Below are 24,109 nucleotides of genomic sequence, written 5' to 3' on the forward strand. Positions count from 1 at the left end.
GGACAGGGAGGAGGAGCAGCACAGGATGCTGAGCAGGGCCTCTGGAATGACAGGGCGGAGGGACACTCCAGGACCCACAAAGCCCCTGCCCTGGACAGCGGGAAAGTACAGTGAGGATGGTGCCAGGCCGAGGCTGCAGCCCAGCAAGAATGACCCGCGCTCCCTGCGCCCCACGCCCCGCGGCTCCTGCCTGCCCTACCCGTGTGTCCAGGGCACTTTCAGGAACTCACCCATCTCTCACCCGCCGAGCCCGTCCCCCAGTGCCTACTCCAGCCGGACCAGCAGACCCGTGCGGGAAGTCGGTGAGGACCAGGTACACCCTCCCCTCTGCCACTTTCCCCAGGGGAGCCTGCAGCACCAGCTCCCTCAGCCTGGAGCTCAGCGTTTTGCCACGAGGGGCTATCCCATGGAGGACGTGAAGCTGCAAGGTGTACCGATGCCTCCGGGGGACCTGTGTGGTCCGACGCTGCTGCTAGATGTGTCCATCAAGATGGAGAAGGACTCTGGGTGTGAGGATGCTGCAGACGGCTGTGTGCCCAGCCAGGTGTGGCTGGGGGCCAGTGACAGGAGCCACCCAGCCACCTTCCCTACCAGGATGCACCTGAAAACAGAGCCAGACTCTCGGCAACAGGTGTACATCTCGCACCTGGGGCACGGCGTGCGGGGGGCTCAGCCCCATGGGAGGGCCACTGCTGGGCGCAGCAGGGAGCTGACCCCTTTCCACCCTGCACACTGTGCCTGCCTGGAGCCCACACATGGCCTTCCCCAGTCGGAGCCTCCCCACCAGCTCTGTGCACGGGGCCGAGGTGAACAGTCCTGCACCTGCAGAGATGCTGAGGCCGCCCCTGTGGTCAAGCGGGAGCCCTTGGACTCGCCCCAGTGGGCTACTCACAGCCAGGGAGTGGTGCCCGGGATGTTTCCCAAAAGTGCCTTGGCCACGCTGGTCCCGCCCCAAGCTTCGGGGTGCACATTCCTGCCATAGCGCAGTGACCACTGTCCAAGCTCAGATCTGTCTGTCTACGCTCAGATGCGTCGGTGGCTGGGCTGCCCTGCGCCTGGTCAGGCCGGAGCCCGTCCTAAGACACACGCTTTGCAGAGCTGTGCATGCGCAGTCTGCTAGTCTGTGTGTGCAGCATACGCAGGAGCCTATCCTGAATTTTGTAAAATATCCCAACAGTTCTTAAATGAAAACTGGCCTTAAGTCTATTCAAACATGACAGCATTTCTCTTTGAGGAATTAAAATCTTTAGGAAAGTGATCATGGCTGGACAGCTTCATGCCCCAGAGGCAGCGAGCACCCGTCCCATGGCTGCCAAGTCCACAGTCGGGGATGAAGCAGTCGGGTGATGCTCCCAAGTCTGCAGTCGGGGATGAAGCGGTCGGGTGACACACCTAGCTCAGCCCTCCCAGGCCACCTGCAGCTCCCGGCCTGTGCTGTGCAGGCAGGGTCAGCCCATCGCCACAGTGCACTGTAGAGGCCAGCACACGGCAAATTGGAAATACAACGCGCGGAGAAAGGGGTCTGTGAACCCACAGACCCAATATTCTAGAGGAATCTAGAACATTCCAGGCAGCAGAGGCTGGCAGCGTGTGTCCCACACTGCCCCACATCGTGTGGCAGGTGCTCCGTGGTGCCATGACAGAGTCTGAGGCCAGACCTGGACTGGAATCGACAGCATAACCCCTGTTCCTTCTGGACATCTCCCGAGTTCTCAGTGGGTCTCTGCGGACGGTTCTTCCTAATTTGCATCTTGGTACATCACGTAATACAGAGTTCACAGACTCTGGGTTTGGAAGTACAGAGAAACACACAACGTAGAGAGAAGACACAGGAAACTGCGCTGCCTGTGGGGGTTTCTCTCTGGCTGTCTGTACGGTTCACTCAAATGAGGGTTCCCATTGCCATCCTAGGAGAATAATTAGGGACAAGACGGACAAGTATTAATAGCATTAAAACAGTTGTAAAGGTGATATATTCTGAGAGTAGGAAATTTGGATACAAAAGCATAAGTCAGAAAGTGAAGGTCACCAATCCACCAACCCGAGAACCTACAGCTGATGGTGCATTTCAGGCTTCTTCCATGGTCTGGCCTGGAACCCCACCCGGCTGGTGCAGGCATCAGATCAGGGTGTAGAAGTCACCCCAAGCAAGAGGAAGCCAGGCAGTGAGGCCCTGGGGTGTGGCTGCAGCTGGGCCCACCTGCGCGGGGGTGGGAAGGCCCCATCCTCAGGGACAGGGCATCGGCGCCCTGACGTCAGCTCCACTGGGAGTGGCAGGAGCCGTGGGAGCCCATGGGTGAGGGACCCACCACCCCGCTGCACTGTGCATTATGCCTCCCGTGTGGACGCCCTCTCTGTTCTTGGCCCGCGGGTGAGGGACCCACCACCCCAGGGACCCACTACCCCGCCGCACTGTGCATTCTGCCTCCTGTGTGGACGCCCTCTCTATCGTCAGTGGCTTTGAGGTGTCAGTGCTTACTTAGACGCTGGTTTAATGCTGGACCCATTTGTTAAACGCACCTTCACTTTGTCAAAACCCAGGTTTGGTTGGCAGGACTGGGTCTTCTGCCCAATGCCAGGTGTCTGCGCCTCTCAGTGGCCTGGTTCTTGGACAGTTTGCCCCCATGTGGCAGGGATGGGGATAAGGATCTCCTCTCAGAACTGGAAGAGAACAGCCAACCATCTGAGCCCAGAGTCACAGATCCATCGTGGCCTCCTATGACCCCCAAGCCCTGCCGAGGGGGCACTCACTCGCTGCTTAGCCAGGGGGCGCCTTTCAAAAGGTGACCTCCATGCTGTGCTGTCGTGGGTGTGAGACGTGCTCATGGCCTTCCACTGCCATCTCTCCCTTATCTGATGCCTAAAGTCATGATGGGGACAGAGCTACCCAGGGGCCAGCCATGGGGTGACCAGCCACCTGAGGGTCAGTCACCTGTGGAGAGCAGGCACCTGTGAAGACCAGGCACCTGAGGACTGGCCCCTACTTCCCACTTTGGCCCTACATTGGCACAGAGCCCCTCTTTATTCATTTCTCATGCTGAGCATGACACACTTCTGGTCTCTGGGCATTTATGGATTTAAGACCAGGATGGTATTTCAGAAGCTTCCCACTTCCTATTCTAACCGAGTGCCCAGCTACTTTGCTGATCATGGAAAGACCCTTAATAATTAGGCCTGCAGGCCAGGCGCAGTGGCTCATGCCTATAATCCCAGCATTTTAGGAGGTCAAGGTAGGAGGATCGCTTAAGCCCAGGAGTTCAAGACCAGCCTGGGCAACACAGGAAGAATGTGTCTCTACAAAAAATAATTAAAAATCAGATCTGCTGTATCCCTGAAAAAGTCTCAATCAACATGCATGTTCCACTCTTGGAGTTCCCTGTTCTGAGGGCCAGCCACGTCCTGTGTCCTGGAGCTCAGCCCTCAGCAGCTCCCTTCAGCCTGGGCGCCGCCTGGGTCCCAAACGTGGCAGCTGCTCTTCCAGTCTCGGGGCCAAGGAGGGCAGGGAGCTCAGTGACTGAGAGTCTTGTGTATCACAGGTCTCGAGTGTCCTGGAGCCAACAGCTGTCACTGGGAAAAACACCAGACCCCAAAGATCGAATCAGAGACGTGGCTGCGTGTTTGCAATTGTAGCCAGGCCCTTCAGTGCCATCAAAGGAGCACTGGGGCCTCCTTAAGCACAGACGGCAGCCCCTGCCCAGGAGGCTTCTTCACCACGTCCTGCCCTGCAGCCTCCCAGACCTTTAGATGAGCCCCCGCCCAAGGCCCTCCTGGTGACAGGTGCCAGATTGAGTGGTGGGTTGCTGCCAGGCAAGCCATGCTGTGTTGACGCTGCACTCAGCACGTGGGTGTTGGCTCTGCCGGTTTTGTGGTGTGGGGACCCCACAGGAGGCTGCAGCCCTGAGAGCCTGGGATCAGTGAGGTGTCCGACATCCCTTCCTCAACGGCAACAAAAACTCCTCAAGTCAGCACTTTGGTTATTTTATAGCCACAACCCTCTTGGAAAACAGTGGGGAAGACTATGGAACATAGAAAGTGTGGATGTATCACTTCTCTCTAAAATGTCATTGTTAGCACTAATTACAGGTTCATGTTTTTCTGTTTATGTAGCTTTTCCCTATATAGCTGACAAAGTATTAAAGTCAAATATAAGGTGGGAATGGGATGGAAGGGAGGAGATCAATACAACTTATATTTTTGCAGTTTCTACTGGAAGAAAAAAGTTTTCAATACCTAGACCAACTTGTTGAATTTTTAAAACTTATGCACTATAAATGCAACTTTCTCTACTGCTTTCTCAGTGCCTTCAGGAAGCTTTCAAATTTTTTTGTACTGTGGTTTGTATTAAATTTGCAATATTGATGTAAAATACATGACATGCTAGTACATGTTCAAAATTTCTTTACAGTCATAATTTCTAACACAATTTTAACTTTTGTACTTTTTTTCATTGCTCAACTTATTGCTAGATTTTCAGAAATTACAAGGAAAAAAATAATAGAGCCGGGGTCAGTGTCAGCATCAGCAGGGCACAGGGCAGGGCTCCCTGTCGGAGTGGCAGTGGGGGCTCCCGCAAGCTCCATCTCCTTCCTGTGTGCCCCTGCCCCATGCTGCTGCCACTTCCCTGGTCTCTGCTGGCTTCCCTGCCACCTTCCAGACCCTTCCTTTCGTGTGGCTAATTTTCAGGAGGGGCAGGGGCACAACCTAGCAGCTCCAACCTATGAAAGACTTTCTTGTCAGTTGGTGTGTCAAAGCCAGCATCCTTTATCAAACAGACAAACCCTGAACGCTCGTGGTTTAGCACGTGCTGCTTCCTCCAGGTGAAGCCAAGTGCTGGCCATGGGCCTCTCCTCCAGGCAGCAACTCAGGACCGGCCCTCTGCAGCGCGGCCCAGTGACCCACATTCATTCTCCAAGACCTGCGCTGCTGGGCCTCTGAGGGGCCCCGGAAACATCCGGTGGCCACCCATCCCACTGGCATTGTTCCCACGTGGGTGCCCATAACTGCGCTCCTGGAGGGGCTGAGTTCGTGTTTGGGTCCAGGAGGTACCCAAAGCCGCTTGTCTGCTGGTGGCAGGTATGACAGACGTTTGATTCCCAACCTTCTCCGTTTTGGTTTCTTCGTTTACTAAATGCCCGGCGCCCACCTCAGTCCGCAGGAAACAAGGGACGCCCCTGCCACACTGCAGTGCGGACGACGAGGCCAACATAAAGACATCAGGCATCAGCAGAGGATGGAGACAGCGGCTCTGGGGCTGTCTTCTCTCCGGAGGCTGGGAAGGGAAAGGAGAGAAAATGCAGGCAGTCACGCTCGGCGGAGGCGTCCAGCACTGCGCCCGCCCTGGGGAAGGGCGCACGCGGTGGTCGCCAGGGGCAGCGAGAGGGCCTGAGTTGGGGGGGCTGGGACGGACAAGGAGCCCCCCACTCCGGCGGTTACCCTGTCCTGCTGGGGAGCGGCCATGGGGCAGTTCCCCAAGCTGAAGTCGCTCGGCCGGGAGACGAGTACCCGCCCCGCGGGAGGGCCCGGACCCGTGCTTCCGGCGCCGTTGCCGGAAGCGGAAGTGCCCGCGCGCTGTCCACTTCCGGCCGGGACCCCGGAGGCGGAGGCGGCGAAGGCCGAGGAGGCGGCGGCGGCGTAGCCGTAGGGGGTGAGTCGGTGGCAGGTCCTGACGGCCGGCGGGTCCTTGGGCGGTGGTCGCCGTCTTTCATCCTTGCTCTCCCTGTCTCTGGCTGCCGCGGGGGCGCGTAGGGTGAGGCCGGACCGGGACCTGGAGGGCGGGGAGGCCGTTCCGGACCCCGTGGTGTATCCTGCTCGTGCGAGTGTCCTCGGTGCAGGTGTCCCCTCGGCGCAGGTGTCCTCCCCGGCACATGTGTCCCCCCCAGGCGCAGGTGTCCCCTTGGCACATGTGTCCCCACAGGCACAAGGTCCTTCCTGGTGCAGGTGTCCCCTTAACAGTGTCTTCCCCCACGCCCCAGGCGCTGGTGTCCTTCCTGGCACAGGTGTACCCCCTCGGAGCAGGTGTCCCTCCTTGGGGCAGATGTCCCTCCAGGCACAAGTGTCCTTCCTGACGCAGGTGTCCCCTCGGCGCAGGTGTTCTCCAAGGTGCAGGTGTCCCCTCAAGCACAGGTGTCCCCCCCAGGCACAAGTGTACTTCCTGGTGCAGGTGTCCCCTTGACGGTGTCCCCCCCAAGGCGCAGTTGTCCTTCCTGGCGCAGGTGTCCCCCCTCGGACCAGGTGTCCCTCCTCGGAGCAGGTGTCCTTCTGGGCACAAGCGTCCTTCCTGGCCTTTAGGAAGCTTTCAAGGTGCAGGTGTCCTCCAAGGTGCAGGTGTCCTCCAGCGGAGTGTCCCCTCCGTGAGGTGCCTCCCAGCACAGGTGTTCCCCTCGGCGCAGGCGTCCCCCCGGTGAGGGGTCCCTCCTGGCGGAGGTGTCTGCCCGGCAGAGGTGTCTCCCTGGCGCAGGTGTCCCCGTGGGTGCTGATGTTCCCCTCAGTAGGGTGTCCCCCCGCTCGGTGGAGAGGCTCACAGCGGAGCCAGCGCCAGGGGAAGGCAGTCAGAAAGGCCCTGGTAGGGGCTGGACCTGGGTCTCTGTTTATGGTCTCTGAGTTCCTCTTTGGCTTCTGTGACCCAAAATCTTTAGTCTTCAGGCTGGGATGGAAGCCTCTGCGGTGTGTTTTTTAACTCCAGATTTTCCCTTTTGCCACATGAGTAGCTTTATTTTGACTCCAAGGCGAGCTCTGCTTCACAGCTCTCCACTCACATCGCCTTGGCTTCCACCCACAGCGTGACAGACTTCACTCCAGCCTTAAGATGGGCGCAGCCACCTCACCGCGTGCCCCAGTAGAGCGGCTGGGTGATGGGCGCAGCCACCTCACCGCGTGCCCCAGCAGAGCGTCTGGGGGTCCACTTCTTGGGTTATTATCCAGCCCTATAATCAAAATCATACAGGCTTTAATGTCAATTGAAATGCTGATGATAATGTCCAAACAAAATAAGAAAACAAAAGTGTGCACCTACAAAGTCATATAAGCAGTGGAATCTTAGCTTTAAAAGAAACTCAAAGGGAAAAAACTGGAAGGAAACAAGCCCTGTTGGAGGGAGTTGCCCCTGAGTGTCGGGATTTAAGGGGAGTTGTCCCTGGGTGGCGGGATTTAAGGGGAGTTGCCCCTGAGTGGTGGGATATAGCGGGGGTTACCCCTGAGTGGTGGGATTTACGGGAAGTTGTCCCTGGATTGTGAGATTTAAGGGGAGTTGCCCCTGAGTGTCGGGATTTAAGGGGAGTTGCCCCTGGGTAGCAAGATTTAAGAGGAGTTGCCCATAGATGATGGGATTTAAGGGGAGTTGCCTCTGGCATCTTTGTATTTTTGTCCTGTCCAGATTTTCTACGTTGGTATGCTAAATTTCATAATCAGAAAATAAAGAGAAAGGAAAGGTTGCAATGTAGGTCCAGATGAAAAAGGAGAAGAGAGGTGTCTGAAAGCATGTGGGCATGGAGAATGAAAAATTCCAGGAGAAGGTGAATCTTTTTAATATTCATGAAGATGAAAATCAGACAGCTGAAGTCAAGGGGAACAGGTGTATCGGATTACCACATTGACTGATGCTCACCAAGCAGCTGTGTTAGCTCCCCGAGGAGGACGATGGCGGAGGGAGCATGGAAGGCAGGCTTGCCTGGCATCTGAGCACCTGTGGTCTGCACGGGACCTGCATAAAGGAGGGAAGCATGATGTTTTCTAGGACAGTTAAAAAAGGGGGAAATGGGGTTTTGGATACCCAAGACAATAATGACTTTTTCTTTCTTTTTTTTTTTTTTTTTTTGAGACGGAGTCTTGCTCTGTCGCCCAGGCTGGAGTGCAGTGGCGCAATCTCGGCTGACTGCAAGCTCCGCCTCCGGGGTTCACGCCAGTCTCCTGCCTCAGCCTCCCGAGTAGCTGGGACTACAGGCACCCACCAACATGCCCAGCTAATTTTTTTGTGTGTATTTTTAGTAGATACAGGGTTTCACCATGTTAGCCAGGATGGTCTCGATCTCCTGACCTCATGATCCACCCGCCTCGGCCTCCCAAAGTGCTGGGATTACAGGCGTGAGCCACCGGGCCTGGCTGACTATTGTCACTTTTATAGGGTGGGAATTGTGGGGCTTGTGCTGGGCCTCCAGCTGTGGTACCTGGTCGGGGGAGTTGTCCACGCTGTATTTGTCTTCACTGAGGGTCCTGGTGCAGCTGCCCACAGGCCTGGCCAAGGTGCTGGGGGAAAGCTCCCGAAATGAGAAACCAGCCCTGTCTTGGGGAGAGATGTGCCTTTGAGGCTGACATCTACATGGTGGGTGGTCTGGGACCCACATCTAGAATCTTCCCAATGTCCATGTCTCTCATGCCTGTGAAACGCCCCTGCTCTCCCCTTAAAGGTATAACTTCTCCATGTTTGTGTTACGAAGGTTTGTTTATCTTATCAAGGAGTTCCTCATCCTAGTTCAGCTTTCTTTGAGGTTTCCTGGATTAATGATCTCAGAGGCTCTCCTTGTAGCTCCACTGTGATCACCTGATAGTTTGGGGGAGGTTTTGTACGTAACGTTTCTACCGTCCTAACAACTCCTGCAGTGCACAGAGAACACCCCTAGCATGAACAGTGTGAGGATTCCACCAGCTTTTTCACCATGAAGGAGACAGACCGGGAGGCCGTTGCGACAGCAGTGCAAAGGGTTGCTGGGATGCTCCAGCGCCCGGACCAGCTGGACAAGGTGGAGCAGTATCGCAGGAGAGAAGCGCGGAAGAAGGCCTCCGTGGAGGCCAGATTGAAGGTGAGGCCACCTGCCCCACTCCCAGGATCTGTCTTGGGCTTCAGGTTCTTGCTTGACATCACCATGATGATTTTGCTAAACTAGCCTTTATGGTAATGTGCAAGGAGGCAGAGCTGGACTTTCTTGAGCAGTTACTTTCAGCAGTGTATTACCACTCAGTAGCTTTGCTTAGAAGACAGTGGGAATGGTGAAAACACCAAAGGAACAACCTTTTAAACACCCTGAGGCCGGGTGCGGTGACTCATGCCTGTAATCCCAGCACCTCTGGGAGGCCGAGGCAGGCGGATCACTTGAGGTCAGGAGTTCAAGACCAGCCTGGTCAACATGGTGAAACCCTGTCTCTATGAAAATACAAAAATTAGCCAGGCATGATGGTTGACACCTGTAATCCCAGCTACTTGGGAGGCTGAGGCAAGAGAATCGCTTGAACCCAGGAGGCAGAGGTTGCGGTGAGCCAAGATCGTGCTATTGCATTCCAGCCTGGGCAACAGAGTGAGACTCTGTCTCAAAAAGAAAAAAAAAAACACAGAAACAAAAACAACACCCTGAAAGTGTCTATTAAGATTTTAAACAATACTGGAGGAAGGAGTAGTAGTCTTATTTAAAGCTCTTCTACAGAGCACCACTAGAGGGCATTTTGTTCAGATTGTTTTAACTCACATTTGACAGAGAGCGGATCTGAAGCTCAGGTGCCGATTCTGTCCTGTGGGTCAGCCCTCCTGGGGCCAAGTGTGGTCCTGGCTGAACAGCAGGAACTCCCCCGCCCCAAGCTAGTGAAGTCCTGACCGTTCTCTCTGCCTAGACAAGACCTTTTAGGAACCTAGGATGCCTGGGAGAGCATGGGTGACATCCTTCTGAAGGTACCATAGCAGGCCACGGCCCAGGGCAGACCCGTGGTAGTGTCCAGGATCACCAGGTGTGAGGCTAGATGAGGAGTGTCCTGACCTTTTTCATCAAGGCTTTAAAATGCATCATTGTTCTGTTCCCAGGCAGCAATGAAGAAAAAGGTACACTGTGAATCAATTAAATCCTTGTTAATTTTATTTTCTTTTCTGGGTATTGACTGTTTCCTGCTACTCAGTGGCTCTTTCCTGAACTTGACCCTCCTGGGGAAGATTTGTTCTTCAGGAGGCAGCGCATGGCTATCATTGGCTCTGCTCACCCGTGTGGCGTCTCTCTTTAGGCCGCCATCCAGTCACAGTTGGACGGGGTGCGCACAGGCCTCAGCCAGCTCCACAACGCCCTGAATGACGTCAAAGACATCCAGCAGTCGCTGGCAGACGTCAGCAAGGACTGGAGGCAGAGCATCAACACCATCGAGAGCCTCAAGGACGTCAAAGATGCCGTGGTGCAGCACAGCCAGCTCGCCGCAGCCGTGGAGAACCTCAAGAACATCTTCTCAGGTACCAGCCAGACGCCGAGGCACTTGCCCACGCTCACACTGTCTTTGCATGACTCACTGAGTGCTCTGTGTGCAGTGTGCTTTGCAGCCCGCACTGTAGACCTGTAGACGGTAAGTGTGATTCTTGTCTGCTCAGCGTCTTTTTTTGAACGTGGATGGAAGTGATCAGCTGAGCATGTAACGGCTAGGAGAAGGCTTGTAGTTCAGTGTCAGGACAGAGGCCCAGAAGCGGGTTGCCCAGCAAATGCAGTGTGGAGGGATTCCCTGGCTGAGTGTCGTTCCCTTGCTTGCGATGTGGCTGTTAGACTCTGTGAGTGCAGAAGAATGAAGACGCCGTGGCCCATGTTTAAAAGGAGCTGCAGGAGAAGCCACCCTGTGCATGGGACAGAGCAAGCAGATCCCAGAGCAGAAGGGTTGAGGCGAGCAGCAGCTCCCAGGCGGGAGGAGAAGCATGTGTGCACAGGCCAGGGCAGAGGCGGGGCTGAGCGCCGTGGGGGAGTGACCCTTTCAGTCTTCTCCCTGAATGCCTCAGTTAGAAGGATGCCAAGGGCCCTGTAACCTGTCCCTGAACGGTGCCAGCTGGCCCTGGGTGGTGGCTCCCAGCATTTGTGTTCACAGTCTCCTCCTGCTTGCTGTGACAGGAGCTGCTTCCACAGCCTCGTCCCTCCCCTTGGTCCCCGCTCTGTGTCAAGGTCAGCAGCATCCTTCCAGTCCCCAACTCAGAAGCCTTGGCAGGGTCTGATTCCTTCCCTTTCTTTGTTCCTGTCTCTGGCCTCTTGGCAAGTTCTTCCTGTTCCTCTACCAGACGTCTCTGCCCTGATATCTGTATGACACTTCCGCATCCGCAGCCGTCACGTGCCCCAGCTCACCCTCCACGGTGGCTGTGCTGCATCGTCTGTGACGCTGCTCGGCTCCTGAGGCCACGTGTGAATTGGTGGGGTTCTCCCCAGCTGCCCACAGCGCATCTTGGTAACCCGTGTCCCGTCCACCCTGTCCTCTCTGCCTTCCTCTTGTGCTTGCGGCTGCAGCATTGCCGAGCACCTTGTCCCGTTGCTTTGTGTGTGCCCTTCTTCCAGGGCATGATCCGTAGGGTCACATGTGTGGCTGCAGTCCGTGTCTCTTTGTGCATGCCCAACACAAACGCCACTGTGCTGCCAACTCAGAAAGCAGCTCTTCTTGGTGACTGTGGGCCGCCTGGAACGGGAATAAAGTCCTCTCGACGGAGTCTCCTTGGTGATGCTCAGCTGGCAGCTTTCTAGTTAATTTCCTCTTATTTCGTATTGGCTGGCTACATTTCCTTCCGGTCTTTTAAACTAATGCCTAATGACCAAAAAGGTGCATTACTGGAATTAGTTTATCCACAGCAGTTGAAAATAATTTCCTTTCCTTGGTGAACAAATGAGCCTGCGTGGTATGCGTGTTTTTTGTTATGGATAAATTTTCATTGAGAAGATTGGTTTGGTTGCCTTCAGACTTGTCTCATTGCCTATAACTCAGCAATGCTGTGTACACAGCTCCCCTCCCCCATTTTTTCTTCTGCTAAAATGCACGTGTACAGTTTGCCGTCTTAACCATTTTTAAGTGTACAGTTGGGGACTATTAAGAACATTCATATTGTTGTGCAACCATTGCCACATCCGTCTTCAGAACTCTTTTCATCTTGCAGACATGAAAATCTGTACCCATTAAACACTGACTTCGCACCCTCTGCCCCAGCTCCTGGTCACCACCGTTCTGCCTTCTGTCTCTGTGAATTGGATGACTCTGAAGACCTCATAGAAGTGGCATCACACATTATCTGTCTTTCTGTGACATGCTTATTTCACTCAGCATGATGTCCTCAGGGGTCTTCTATGCTGTGGTATTGTGGAATTTCCTTCACTTTTAAGGCTGAATAATATTCCATTGTATGGATGGACCACATTTTGCTTATCCGTTTGTCTGTTGGTGGACATTTGAATTGCTTCCACGTTTTAGCTATTGTGAATAATGCTGTAGTGAACATGGGTGTACAGATGTTTTACTTTTATTTCTTTCTGGTATATACACACAAGTGTAATTGCTGGACCATGTGGTAATTTATGTTTAAATCTTTGAGCAGCTGCCAGACTGTTTCCTCCGGTGGCTGCAGCATTTTCCATCATGAGTGTGCGAGGTTTCTGATTCGTCTGCATTTTCATTCTTCTCTTAGGTTTTTAAAAATATCCCTTATGGCTGGGTGCGGTGGCTCACGCCTGTCATCCCAGCACTTTGGAAGGCTGAGGCAGGCGGATCACCTGAGGTCAGGAGTTTGAGACCAGCCCGGCCAACATGGTGAAACCCCGTCTCTACTAAAAATATAAAAATTAGCCGGGCGTGGTGGCAGGCGCCTGTAATCCCAGCTACTCAGGAGGCTGAGGCAGGAGAATCACTTGAACCCAGGAGGCAGAGGTCACAGTGAGCCGAGATCGCACCACTGCACTCCAGCCAGGGGACAAGAGTGAGACTTCATCTGAAAAACAAAACAAAACAAAACAAAAGTCCCTTATGTTTCCTTTTTTGCCCCATTAATTGTTTAAGAGTACGTTGTTTAATTTCCACAAATTGGTGAATTTTACAGTTTTCCTTCTGATACTGATTTCTAATGTCATCTGTTGAGTTTGGAGAAGATACTTTGTATGATATTTATCTTTTAAAAACCTGAGTCTTAATTTGAGGCCTAATCCATGGTCTTTCCTGAAGACTGTCCCATGTGCACATGAGAATAGTGTGTGTTCTGTTGTTGGGTGTTCTTTCTGTGTCTGTTCAGTCTGGTTGGTTGGTTGCATTGTTCAAGTCCTCTCTTTCCTTGTTTAGCTTCTCTCTGCTTGTTTTGTCCATTATTGAGAGAGAGATATTGAAGCCTCCGACTATTACAGAACTGAATGTTTCTCCCTTCAGTTCTATCCATTTTTGCTTCATGTATTTTGACGGTCTGTTAGTAAATGCAGAAATATTTATAATTGTTACATCTTCTTGCTGAACCTTCTATTAATACATATGGCCTTCTTTGTGACTAGTTTTTTTTTTTAATTTAAAGTATATTTCATATTTATTAGTATAACCACTCCTGTTCTCTTTTGGTTATTATATATATGGAATATCTTTTTCCACCCTTTTACTTTCAACCTATTTGTGTCTTGGGCTCTAAGGTCAGTCTCTGGTGAACACATAGAGTTGAATCATGTTTTATTTTTTAAATCTATTTTGTCTACCTCTTTTGATCGAAGATTTTAATTTTTCCCACCTCTTTTGATTGAAGATTTTAATTAATTTTGCCTACCTCTTTTGATGGAAGAGCTTACATTTAAGTGATTACTGATAAGAAGGGACTTCTGTCATTTTGCTGTTTGTTTTCTATATGCAATATAACATTTTTGTCTCTTATTTCTGCATTTTTTTTGTGCTTTTGATTATTTTGGTAGTAAACATTTTAATTCCCTTGTTTCTTTTGCGTATATTCTATAGCTGTTTTCTTTGTGCCTACCATAAAGATTACACTTAACATCTAACATTATCTCGCTTCAGTTTGAATTTATATCAACTTAACTTCAATAACACACAAAAACTGTCCCTATATGGCTTCATCTCCACTCCCTTTGGGTTGTTCATTTCACAAAATTACATCTTTATACATTGTGTGTCCAAAATCATAGACTAATAATTGTTTTTTAATGCATTCATTTTTAAAAATTAGGTAGAAAACAATGTGGAGTTAGAATCCAAAGTTACAGTATTAGTAGCTTTTAGACTATTTTTTAATGTATTAGTTTCTTTTTTATTTGTCCCTTTTAACCAGAAAAAATATTAGTCTCTTAAGTCATGTAGAAAACAGAGTGATGAGTTAAAAACTGAAGTGTTAATAATACTAGATTTTACGATTGTCCATGAATTTACCCTTTTTGAGGCCTTTGCTTCTTCACGTGGCTTCCAGTTGCTCTCTAGCATTCTTTCTTCTCAACCAGTGGGACTCTATTTAAGCATTTCTTGCAGGGCAGATCTTGTGGTAACAAGCTTTTCAGCTTTTGTTTATCTGGGGATGTCTTAATATCGCTCTCACTTTTGAATGACCATTTTGCTAGATTTAAGGTTCTTGGTTGACAGTATTTTTCTTTTAGCACTTTGAATATGTCATCCCACTGCCTCTGGCCTCCAAAGTTTCTGGTGAGAAATCTGATCTGCTCATAATCTTATTTTGGAGCCCTTGTTTCTGACAAGTTGCTGCTTTCAGAATTCTTTCAAAAGTTTGATTAAGTTGTATCTTAGTGTGGACCTCTGAGTTCCTCTTGCTTGGAGGTCATTGAGCTTCTTGGATCTTCATATTCATGTCTTTCATCAAATGTGGGGAGTTTTCACCTATTATTTCTTCAAATAATGTCTTGCCCATCTCTCTCTTCTCCTTCTAAAAGTCCCACTAAGCATATGTTGGCCTGCTTGATGATGTCCACAAGGTCCCTGAGGCTCTGTTCACTTTTCTTCAATCTTTTTTCTTTCTGTTCCGGATACTTGATATTTCCCATTGTCCTGTCTTCACATTCACTGATTCTTTCTTGCGCCTGTGCAGATCTGCCTTTGAATCCCTTTAGTGAATTTTTCATTTCATTTATTGTACTTTTCAGCTTCATATTTTCTGTTTGGTTTCCTTTTGGATTTTCTGTCTCATTATTGGTATTTCCATTTTGCTCATACATGTTTCTTTCTTCACATCTTTAAGTTCCTTAGGCATCTTTAAATAGTTGTTTTAAAGTCTTTTTCTAGTAGATCTGCCATCAGATCTTTTACAGGGACAGTTTCTTATGTTTTCCTTTGAATGGGCCATACTTTCTTCTTTCTTTGGGTGCCTTGTGATGTTTTTGTTGTTGAAAAATGGACACTTGAATCGAATAATGTGATAACTCGGGAAATCAGATCCCCTTCCCAGGATGATGATTCTTGTTTTTGGTTGTTGTAGGCTCTCTGTGCCAAGGCACAGCCTGAGGTGTGAACTTCAAGGTCGTGTCAAGTCTTTTCTGAGCCTATGCCTTTGCCTGGGCATGCATTGGCCACTTCCGAATTTTTCCTATAAATGCAGTTACTTTTGAATGTCTTTATTCATAAATATCTGGCTTTCAAGAAGGGGAACAGATGAAGGGGCTGGTGAAGACATTGGCCCTTTAAATTCCCTGGAGCTGTGTGGGGGTGAGGAGGGACCTGTGAATAGGGGAAGATGCAACAGTGGCCACTTACCTCTTCGCACCTCTGTGGTCAGAAGCAGCAGTCAGTGATCTGAGTACAGATCTCCGGTGTGGAGGACAGGGTTCTTTTTGCCCAGCCAGGCTGCAGGCTGTGTGCAGGCAGCTCTAGGAACACATCAGCACATGCACAGCTGCCTGCGGGGTGGGAGGTGGGGCCTCGGTAGCCACTGCCCAGCTGAGAGCTGCAAATGACCACAGTTAACCACAGTTTACCATTTATGCCTTCAGTAGACTCCAGAGTTCCAAAGATAGTTACCTCAGACACATCCTGCCATTGCAGTTGTTGTTAGCTAGGGAGATGTGGCTTCCTGCTCTGCCGTGTTCCCAGAACACCGCATGCAGGCAGCCTTTTATGTGGTGGTGGTTGTTTATGTTGTGTCTTGTGCCTTCTCCCTAGTGCCTGAGATTGTGAGGGAGACCCAGGACCTAATTGAACAAGGGGCACTCCTGCAAGCCCACCGGAAGCTGATGGACCTGGAGTGCTCCCGGGACGGGCTGATGTACGAGCAGTACCGCATGGACAGTGGGAACACGCGTGACATGACCCTCATCCATGGCTACTTTGGCAGCACGCAGGGGCTCTCTGATGAGCTGGCTAAGCAGCTGTGGATGGTGCTGCAGAGGTCACTGGTCACTGTCCGCCGTGACCCCACCTTGCTGGTCTCAGTTGTCAGGATCATTGAAAGGGAAGAGAAAATTGACAGGCGCATACTTGACCGGAAAAAGCAAACTGGCTTTGTTCCTCCTGGGAGGCCCAAGAATTGGAAGGAGAAAATGTTCACCATCTTGGAGAGGACTGTGACCACCAGAATTGAGGGCACACAGGCAGATACCAGAGAGTCTGACAAGATGTGGCTTGTCCGCCACCTGGAAATTATAAGGAAGTACGTCCTGGATGACCTCATTGTCGCCAAAAACCTGATGGTTCAGTGCTTTCCTCCCCACTATGAGATCTTTAAGAACCTCCTGAACATGTACCACCAAGCCCTGAGCACGCGGATGCAGGACCTCGCATCGGAAGACCTGGAAGCCAATGAGATCGTGAGCCTCTTGACGTGGGTCTTAAACACCTACACAAGGTAAAGCTAACCTGGCACCTGTGTTGTCTCTTAGGTAGAAGCCGTGTGTGAGAGGGGCCGGCAGCCGCTTGCTGGAGAGCCGACCTCAGGGTGTTGCTCTGGGCAGGTGCTCTGAGCCCACAGCCTTGGTTTCCAGCCCAGGGGTATCTTCTTTCTGGTCTGCCTGCTGGTGCCCAGCCTCTGGTGTTTGAACACTGTTGTGCTTGGGAGGGATCTCTGCTCTTGGCCTCCAGCCCCCGTTGAGCTTGACAGGGTGCAGCTCCGGGCTGGGCCTGTTTCCTGTGCTCACCATGTGCTGACTTGCTTCCTTGCAGTGACACCCTGAGGCAGGTGTGTTGTTACCCCATTTTACAGGTGAGGACACATGTTCCCAGGCGGGGCTGGGACTGGCACACGGCCACCCCACTGGGGAGGAGACCACCACATCACCTCCCTGGCTTCCAGCAACCCGGGTTTGGTTTCTCTTCACCAATATCCTATAGCAGTGAGTCTTTCAAAAATAAACAGTTACAAGTCTAGATAGTTCGAGGAAACTCCATCATCCTTTTTGTATCCTAGTACGAGGCTTTGTCACTTCACTTAAGGGACCATGAACCACTCTGCATGGATTAATTTGAAGTAGTGTTGAAAAATGTTGCAGTGGTGGGGGTATTCTGAAATTCTTTAAGATTAGGTAGCCGAAATGAAAATTTATTTCAATTTTCCATGGTTTCATGGTTAGAAAATAATATTAAGTAATGTATTGGAATTTCTTCTTCTTTTTTTTCTTCCGCCCATCTTGTCACTGCAGTGGAGAAATTGAGTAAACCTCATTTTTTTTTTTTTTTTTTTTTTTTTTTTTTTTAGCAGTAAGGCATATTTTTTTGTGTGCTTTGTTTACTGGTATCTGCTTATAGAGAATTTGCATTTCAATACAGAAGGACAGAAGAGAAAGGAAGCGCCCCCTGCAGAGAATGGTCACCGTGGCGCTCTGTGCAGCGGTGGCTCTCTGTGCAACCGTGGCTCTCTGTGCAACTGTGGCTCTCTGTGCACAGCCCTGGACTCACCTCCCCCTGGCTGCCGCTCATCCTCATGGCCACCCATTCTGTAGCCTTGACTGTGCAGTTCTCCCCCTCCGTGCCTGGTGTGTGTCAGCAGCCCATGAGGCAGGAGGCAGGGGACGATGTGCCCAGGTCACACGGCCAGTGAGTGGGAAGCTGGATCCCAGTCCCATCCCTGGGCCCTCCTGGGTCATGGCCACTAGACTGGGCTGTGCATGTGTGCACCTTGCACAGTTTGTGTCTTGATTTTGTCTTTCCACGTTGTAAGTGTTTTTCTGTCCTTGGGGAGTCTCGTGAGTTCCATCACCCCGGCCTTTCTCAGGGGAGGTTGAAGTGCTCCACTAGAAACATTCTCATACGGAATTGAGGTTCTTGGGCAAAAATAATCCAGATTAAATAAAAGTCTTTTAAAATGTGCAGAATTTTAGGAAGTACTTTTTCACTTAGGAAGCTCTCGGATTTCTTATAGTGGACTGTCTCTTAATCATTTTATTCAGTGTTACTCTGAGAACGTATTTACGGAACATAGCGTGAGGCATGTGAGTTGAATTTTCTGAGTGGTCAAACCTTAGACTTAAAAACACTTTTTAATTTTAATTTTTGTGGGTACATAGTAGGTGTATCCCGGCTTCATGCCATTCTCCTGCCTCAGCCTCCCGAGTACCTGGGACTACAGGCGCGTGCCACCATGCCCCGCTAATTTTTTTGTATTTTTAGTAGAGATGGGGTTTCACTGTGTTAGCCAGGATGGTCTCAATCTCCTGACTTCATGATCCGCCCGTCTCGGCTTCCCAAAGTGCTGGGATTACAGGCATGAGCCACCGTGCCCGGCTGATAATAACTTTTCAATGAAAACTTTTCCTGAAATGTAGCATGTATTTCCTGTCTTCTGGACAGTAGACTGAACGTAGTTTTGCCTGTTCTTGCGGATGCGTTTTTATCAGTAATGTCCTGTATTGTACGTTCCAGTCATCACCGTCTGCAGAGCATGGTGATGTGGACCGCAGTGGCTTGTTTCCAAAGGACAGCACAGCTGCCCCTCCATACTCAATGGGGAGGGATTCCAGGACCCCCCTTGGCTATCAAAATCCTCCGTAGCCCAAGTCCCCTTTATAAAAGGGTATAGTGTTTGCACGTAACCTGTGTACATTCTCCTTCATGGTCTAAATCATCTCTAGATTACTTACAAGACTAAATACAGTGTGAGTGCCATGGAAATAGTTGTTCTATGTTTTTTGAAATTTTTATTATTTTTTATTGTGGTTTTTCCCGAATACTTTCAGTTTGTGGTTGGTTGAGTCAGTGGACGTGGCACCCGTGGCTGTGGGGGCCGGCTGTGCTTGTCGTTTTGACTGAGTACGTTTGTTTATTCAGCGCCTCCTGTTTGCCAGGCCCTGCCTTGGCTCTGCAGGTGCAGTGAATAGAACACACGTCTTCCCCACAGGAAAGGCTCTTCCACGTTTGAGCCCCAGCACCTCATGAAGCTGGCGCAGCAGGGTGAAGCTGGGGTTGGAGGGACTCAAGTGGTCTCGGAGCCAGTGGGTGATGCCACAGAGACCCCAAAGCCCTCGGCCCCTGCCCTGCACTTTCCCCGGTTGGAGGGACTCACGCAGTCTCGGAGCCAGTGGGGTGATGCCACGGAGACCCCAAAGCCCTCGGCCCCTGCCCTGCACTTTCCCCTGAGCCGTGGGCCGGCTGTGACCAGGAAGTCTCCAGGGTGGTGGACATTCGTGTGTCAAGTGAAACAGTCTCGGCACACTTGGGCGTGCTCTTCTGTGTCTGTCGTGGTTTGTCACTCACATTCCTGGTTCCCCCATAGTACTGAGATGATGAGGAACGTGGAGCTGGCCCCGGAAGTGGATGTCGGCACCCTGGAGCCATTGCTTTCTCCACACGTGGTCTCTGAGCTGCTTGACACATACATGTCCACGCTCACTGTGAGTAGGGCTGGCCTGTGTGCCACAGACCACCGTGCTGGTTATATGAGTAACTAGGGCTTGGCAGCAGGCAGGAGGCAGGGTGGGAAATGCCTTAGCGTTGACTTCCTAGGGTGCGTTGCTCAGTTTCCCGGGCTCTGCTTCCAGGCCCTGACAGGTCCGTTTGCTAGAAGAGGAGAATGGCCCCTTCTCTGGGCCTGGATCTGAAGCTTGTCCTCTGCTGGAGACGTGAGCCTGTGCCCTATTCGGCAGGCTGGCCAGGGCCCAGGACATCTGAACTGTGTGTGGCAGCACCTGCCAGGCTCTCGGCTCTGAGTCCCAGGGTTGGGGGGATCCGTCAAGGACCAAAGGGCGAGTCCATTTGCAGCCTGGTGACCACCAGGTGGTCTCAGAGTGAGAAGAGAAGGTCAGCAGGGTCTGCTTCTTAGACAAGGGTGCGTCCACCTAGCAAGGCAGCATTATGACCAGAAGCCGAGGTGTCCTCAGGAGCTGGGGAAGGAGCGCTGTCTTCTCTTGGGACGAGCTGCTGTGGTTGCTGAGTCTGGGCATGGGAACAGGCCTGACCGGACCTGGTTGGCCTCATTCTCTGTGCACCTGGGATTCAGCGGCCTTGTCCTCCAGCATGAGGTGCAGCCAAAAGGGCATCTAGTTTCTTCTCCCTCTTTATCTGTACCAAGGGTTCCAGTTAAACCCCTGCGGGCTGCTGTGGTCACTGCCTCCCATGGGGGTGGCTCCTGGGTCCCTGCTCTGGAGTCCTCATTTGAGAAAGAGGACGCTGGTGCCCTGTGTCTGGTTTGTGGAGCTTGTGCATGCAACTGACCAGGTAATTGGCGTGACCCTCAGGCACCTGCTCTTCTCTCTTCTCTTCTCCATGATGCTGAACTTCCTTTAGTCAAACATCATCGCCTGGCTGCGGAAAGCGCTGGAGACAGACAAGAAAGACTGGGTCAAAGAGACAGAGCCAGAAGCCGACCAGGACGGGTACTACCAGACCACACTCCCTGCCATTGTCTTCCAGGTACCACCTGCAGGGGACTGGCACAGTTCCATTTCCTAGGTGGATAGTGGGAGCTGTAGGTTTTACAAAGTGACACAGATACCCGGGATCTTCATCCACAGAGTGTAGTAAAAATATTGAGAGCCCTGCCTGGTGCATCTGAGTCCTCCTCTCCTCTCTCTGTCTCTTACTCTCTGGAGCTGCAGAAACCTGGGATGATACTTACCAAATAGTTTTGCCCAAGGTCACTTTACTTTTCTGACCTGGTCTTTATGGGTTTGGACTACAGCCTAATTGTATGTTATTTATGTGCGACTTTCAAATGTGAGTTTGTTTGGTCGATATCCAGGATTTGTCCTAAAAAATGGCACATGATTGAGTTTAAACAGGTGGATTTTGGGAGCGTCCATTATTTTTTTTGAGACGGAGTCTCACTCTGTTGCCCAGGCTGGAGTGCGGTAGCATAATCTTGGCTTACTGCAATCTCTACCTCCTGGGTCAAGGCATCCATTAGCTTTTAAAGTTGCTTTCCTGTTCATTGGTTAAGGTTCTAGGTATTAGACCGACCTAATTTTTACCACGGATTCACTTTCCAACGCCCGAGCCTCACTAGGTGTTAGACCCGGTGTTTTCTTACCACGGATTCACTTTCCAGTCTGACCGCCCTGTGTCCCATTTTTCCTGCTCTTTTTTTCTTTTGGCACATCATGTGTTTTAATTTCAGTGGCATTGCTGAGGGATGGAGCCCCGTTGTGTTAGAATCCTCACTCAGGACTCTAGTTAGGCAGGAGTGAGGGCTGGCGGGTGACATTTCTCTCTGAATGATACCGTTAGTTATTGACAGGCTAGTCCAAACCCTTTCCTTTGTTTGGAAACAGATGCCGTGAGAAACTGTGAGGAGAGCTCTGTCCCCTTGCCCTTCCTCTGCCTGGGTCAGCTCCTGGCAGGGCCTGGCACACCCCAGGTCCAGATTCTTAGGAACTCTGCATCATGACAGTCATGGGGCCAGGGAGGGTGAGTCAGGTGCCTGAGGGGCGCCATCCTGGGTGGGGCCTCACTCCACACATTAAAACTCCAGTCACGTAGTGTGAGGACAGACATGGCCCCCGTGGGAGAAACCAGTTTGCCAGGAATTAAGAAATGAGTCACTTGGTACTTTCCCAGGTGAGAAAGTTGTTTTTTTTTTTTTTAAACTAACTTTGTTATTTTTCACGTGGTTTCATTTTTTTTTCTCTGAGTTTGGACTATCCTAAATGCCAGTTAGCAGATGGAGTTTTCATATAACAGCAAACCTGCACTCTTAGTATACTCCTGTAAGATTATACCAGAATTCATAAGTTCTCTGATTTTTAGATGTTTGAACAGAATCTTCAAGTTGCTGCTCAGATAAGTGAAGATTTGAAAACAAAGGTACTAGTTTTATGTCTTCAGCAGATGAATTCTTTCCTAAGCAGGTATGTCTTTCTGCCAGTGTGCTAATGTACAAATTGAATGTTTTTAAAAATTAGAAGCAAAAATTTTTTGATCCTACTATGCCTGTTACTAAGAAGAAATTAAGCCTGTAGATTCCCCACGTGTCACTCCTGTGTTCTTCAAAAGCAAAGGGAGGGAGCGGAGCTTCTGGATCATCTTCCCCTTGAGTGGACCACACGCCCCCTTGGGCTCCCAGAGCCGATGTGTTGTGACGTCCTTAGCGATGCGCCGGATGACACCAACTCTGTTGGAGTCAGGCTCCTCCCGTTGCCTGTTCTGAACTTCCTGGGGGTGGGGGTGGCGACTCCTGCCGCAGTGCCTACTTCGTAGTGGGGAGGGCGTCCTTGGCCGAGCCGGCCCTCCTCAGAAGGGTTCCAGGCAGCCATGACCTGGCACGCCACCCTCCCCATGAGTTGTTGATAATTTTCAAACCTATACAGATGTGGAAAAGAGTTTAAAAAACTGTGTTCACCCATCATGCAGTCCAGAAGCCATCCCCTCCAAAGCCCCCTTGCCTAATCTGTTCTCCCCTGCCCATTCCGCTCTCTCTGCTGAAGTACCTTCAGGCAAACCCCGGGCGCTGTGGCATGGTATTTGCGACCCTCTCTGAAGCCACTGCAGTGCCATCAAGTCAGAGAGACAAGCACGGTGACTCCGTGGGGTCATCCGATGCCAAGTCTGCGTTTGGGTTGTATCTCAAGTGTGTCTTTTGATAGTTGTGAATCAGATTGGACTGCATCGCATGAGGGCTTAGGGTTCCTAGGCCTCTGGTAAGCAGAACAGCCCCTTCCCTCCTTCAGCTGCTGGCTTGTAGATCTCTGTAGAGAGATGTCCCTCAGCCTCCTCCTCAGTCTACCGTCAGCTCCCGAGCCAGATGCTGGCTCTGCAGGCTTGGATCCCACTTATTGGCGAGTGTGCCTTCCACGATGTGGCACATCAGGAGACATGGCGTCCATAGGTCCTGTCCTGGTGGCTTAGGTACTACAGCCACGCCGCCCACTCAGAGTTCCCATTTGCCATCCATCGATAGGGGTCATGCCCAAGTCCCCACTGGCCGCCCATCCACAGGGGTCACAGCTGAGTCCCCACTGGCCCTCTTCCATAGAGGTCTTAGCCGAGTCCCCACTGGCCAAGTCTTAGCCAAGTTCCCATTGGCCCTCTATCCATAGAGGTCTTAGCCAAGTCCCCACTGGCCAAGTCTTAGCCGAGTCCCTGTTGGCCTTCTATCCACAGAGGCATGGCCAAGTCCCTATTGGCCATCTGTCCATGGGGATCTTGGCCTGAGTTTGTTTCTTTGGAGGTCATTGTCATTTATGAGGTTAGATTCTTCTATAAAGAGACCGTTCCTTGATCACCCTCAGCTTTTTGATGACCTGAACCACACTTTGGACAGAAATGCTAACTTCTTTCCCTTTAATTGCCAGCTTTCAGTGTGCTCCTTTCTTAACATCTCTTAAAAATAGAAACGGTATTTGTTGTATGATTCTTCCACTCCCATAGGTGCTTGAGCATCCCCACAGTAAGTTTAAAAATAGAGCGTGTCACTACCTCTGTTTGTTTTCTTGACATTTCAAGTGTCTGTTTTTAATTGGATGATTTCAGGGACAGTTTCTGAAAGGGACATTTTACCTGACATTTGATGATGTTCCTAACACTATGAGTTTCTAGGTGAAGTGTATAGTAAATAAAATAAATAAAATAAGATAATGCTTTCCCAATTCCTCACAATCAACTATGTAGTATATTTTTACAATCAGAATGCTGAACCATGTTTTTTTTTCCTTTTTTCAGTTATTATTTTTTACCAACTCCTCAAAATTTTTATATTTTTAAATTGTTTTTAAGAAACAAGGTCAGCCAGGCACGGTGGCTTACGCCTGTAATCCCAGCACTTTGGGAGGCTGAGGCGGGTGGATCATGAGGTCAGGAGTTCGAGACCAGCCTGGCCAATATGGTGAAACCCTGTCTCTACTAAAAATACAAAAATTAGCTGGGCGTGGTGGGGCACACCTGTAGTCCCACCTGCTCGGGAGGCTGAGGCAGGAGAATCACTTGAACCCAGGAGGTGGAGGTTGCAGTGAGCCGAGGTCTCACCATTGCACTCCAGCCTGGGTGACAGAGCAAGACTCTTATC

The 24,109-nt window shown here is 50.9% G+C and overlaps 3 protein-coding genes across 16 annotated transcripts in view; 2 read left to right on the top strand and 1 right to left on the bottom strand.

Annotated features, from left to right (window-relative positions):
- Positions 1 to 4,397, top strand: part of AHRR (aryl hydrocarbon receptor repressor) — a 119,691-nt gene extending 115,294 nt beyond the window's left edge. For all 4 annotated transcript variants that reach the window (XM_063604115.1, XM_063604116.1, XM_063604117.1 and 1 more), the window contains one exon: positions 1 to 4,397. In XM_063604115.1, coding sequence (XP_063460185.1) covers positions 1 to 982 — 982 coding nt within the window. In that variant the 3' untranslated portion in view covers positions 983 to 4,397.
- On the bottom strand, positions 1,229 to 5,540 carry LOC134730349 (uncharacterized protein EXOC3-AS1). The gene is made up of 2 exons (XM_063604126.1): positions 5,434 to 5,540; positions 1,229 to 5,269 (listed from the first exon to the last, which is right to left on the bottom strand). Exons 1-2 carry the CDS (start codon positions 5,455 to 5,457, stop codon positions 4,862 to 4,864), a joined length of 432 nt encoding a protein of 143 aa, XP_063460196.1. The 5' UTR covers positions 5,458 to 5,540; the 3' UTR covers positions 1,229 to 4,861.
- Positions 5,528 to 24,109, top strand: part of EXOC3 (exocyst complex component 3) — a 27,618-nt gene continuing 9,036 nt past the window's right edge. For 8 of the 11 annotated variants that reach the window (XR_010112098.1, XR_010112097.1, XR_010112100.1 and 5 more), the window contains exons 1-7: positions 5,528 to 5,644; positions 8,596 to 8,795; positions 9,979 to 10,198; positions 15,847 to 16,528; positions 19,388 to 19,505; positions 20,398 to 20,523; positions 21,856 to 21,956. Coding sequence is in view for 7 of the 11 variants with exons in the window: in XM_063604119.1 (XP_063460189.1) it covers positions 8,652 to 8,795; positions 9,979 to 10,198; positions 15,847 to 16,528; positions 19,388 to 19,505; positions 20,398 to 20,523; positions 21,856 to 21,956 (1,391 nt within the window). In the remaining 4 variants the exon portion in view is untranslated. Of the gene's footprint in view, positions 5,747 to 8,594; positions 8,796 to 9,978; positions 10,199 to 15,846; positions 16,529 to 19,387; positions 19,506 to 20,397; positions 20,524 to 21,855; positions 21,957 to 24,109 lie in introns of those variants that run through there. The other 3 variants (XM_063604122.1, XM_063604120.1, XM_063604123.1) reach the window with 3 other exon arrangements.

Source organism: Pan paniscus, chromosome 4, assembly GCF_029289425.2.
Source record: "Pan paniscus chromosome 4, NHGRI_mPanPan1-v2.0_pri, whole genome shotgun sequence".
Classification (NCBI taxonomy): domain Eukaryota; kingdom Metazoa; phylum Chordata; class Mammalia; order Primates; family Hominidae; genus Pan; species Pan paniscus.

Excerpts from the sequence above, each read along its gene's own strand:
- LOC134730349 (XM_063604126.1), bottom strand. The coding sequence starts at position 5,457 with ATGGCCGCTCCCCAGCAGGACAGG. Across the intron at positions 5,270-5,433 it reads CCGCTCCCCAGCAGGACAGG|CCTCCGGAGAGAAGACAGCC; the intron begins GTAACCGCCGGA and ends TTCCCTTCCCAG.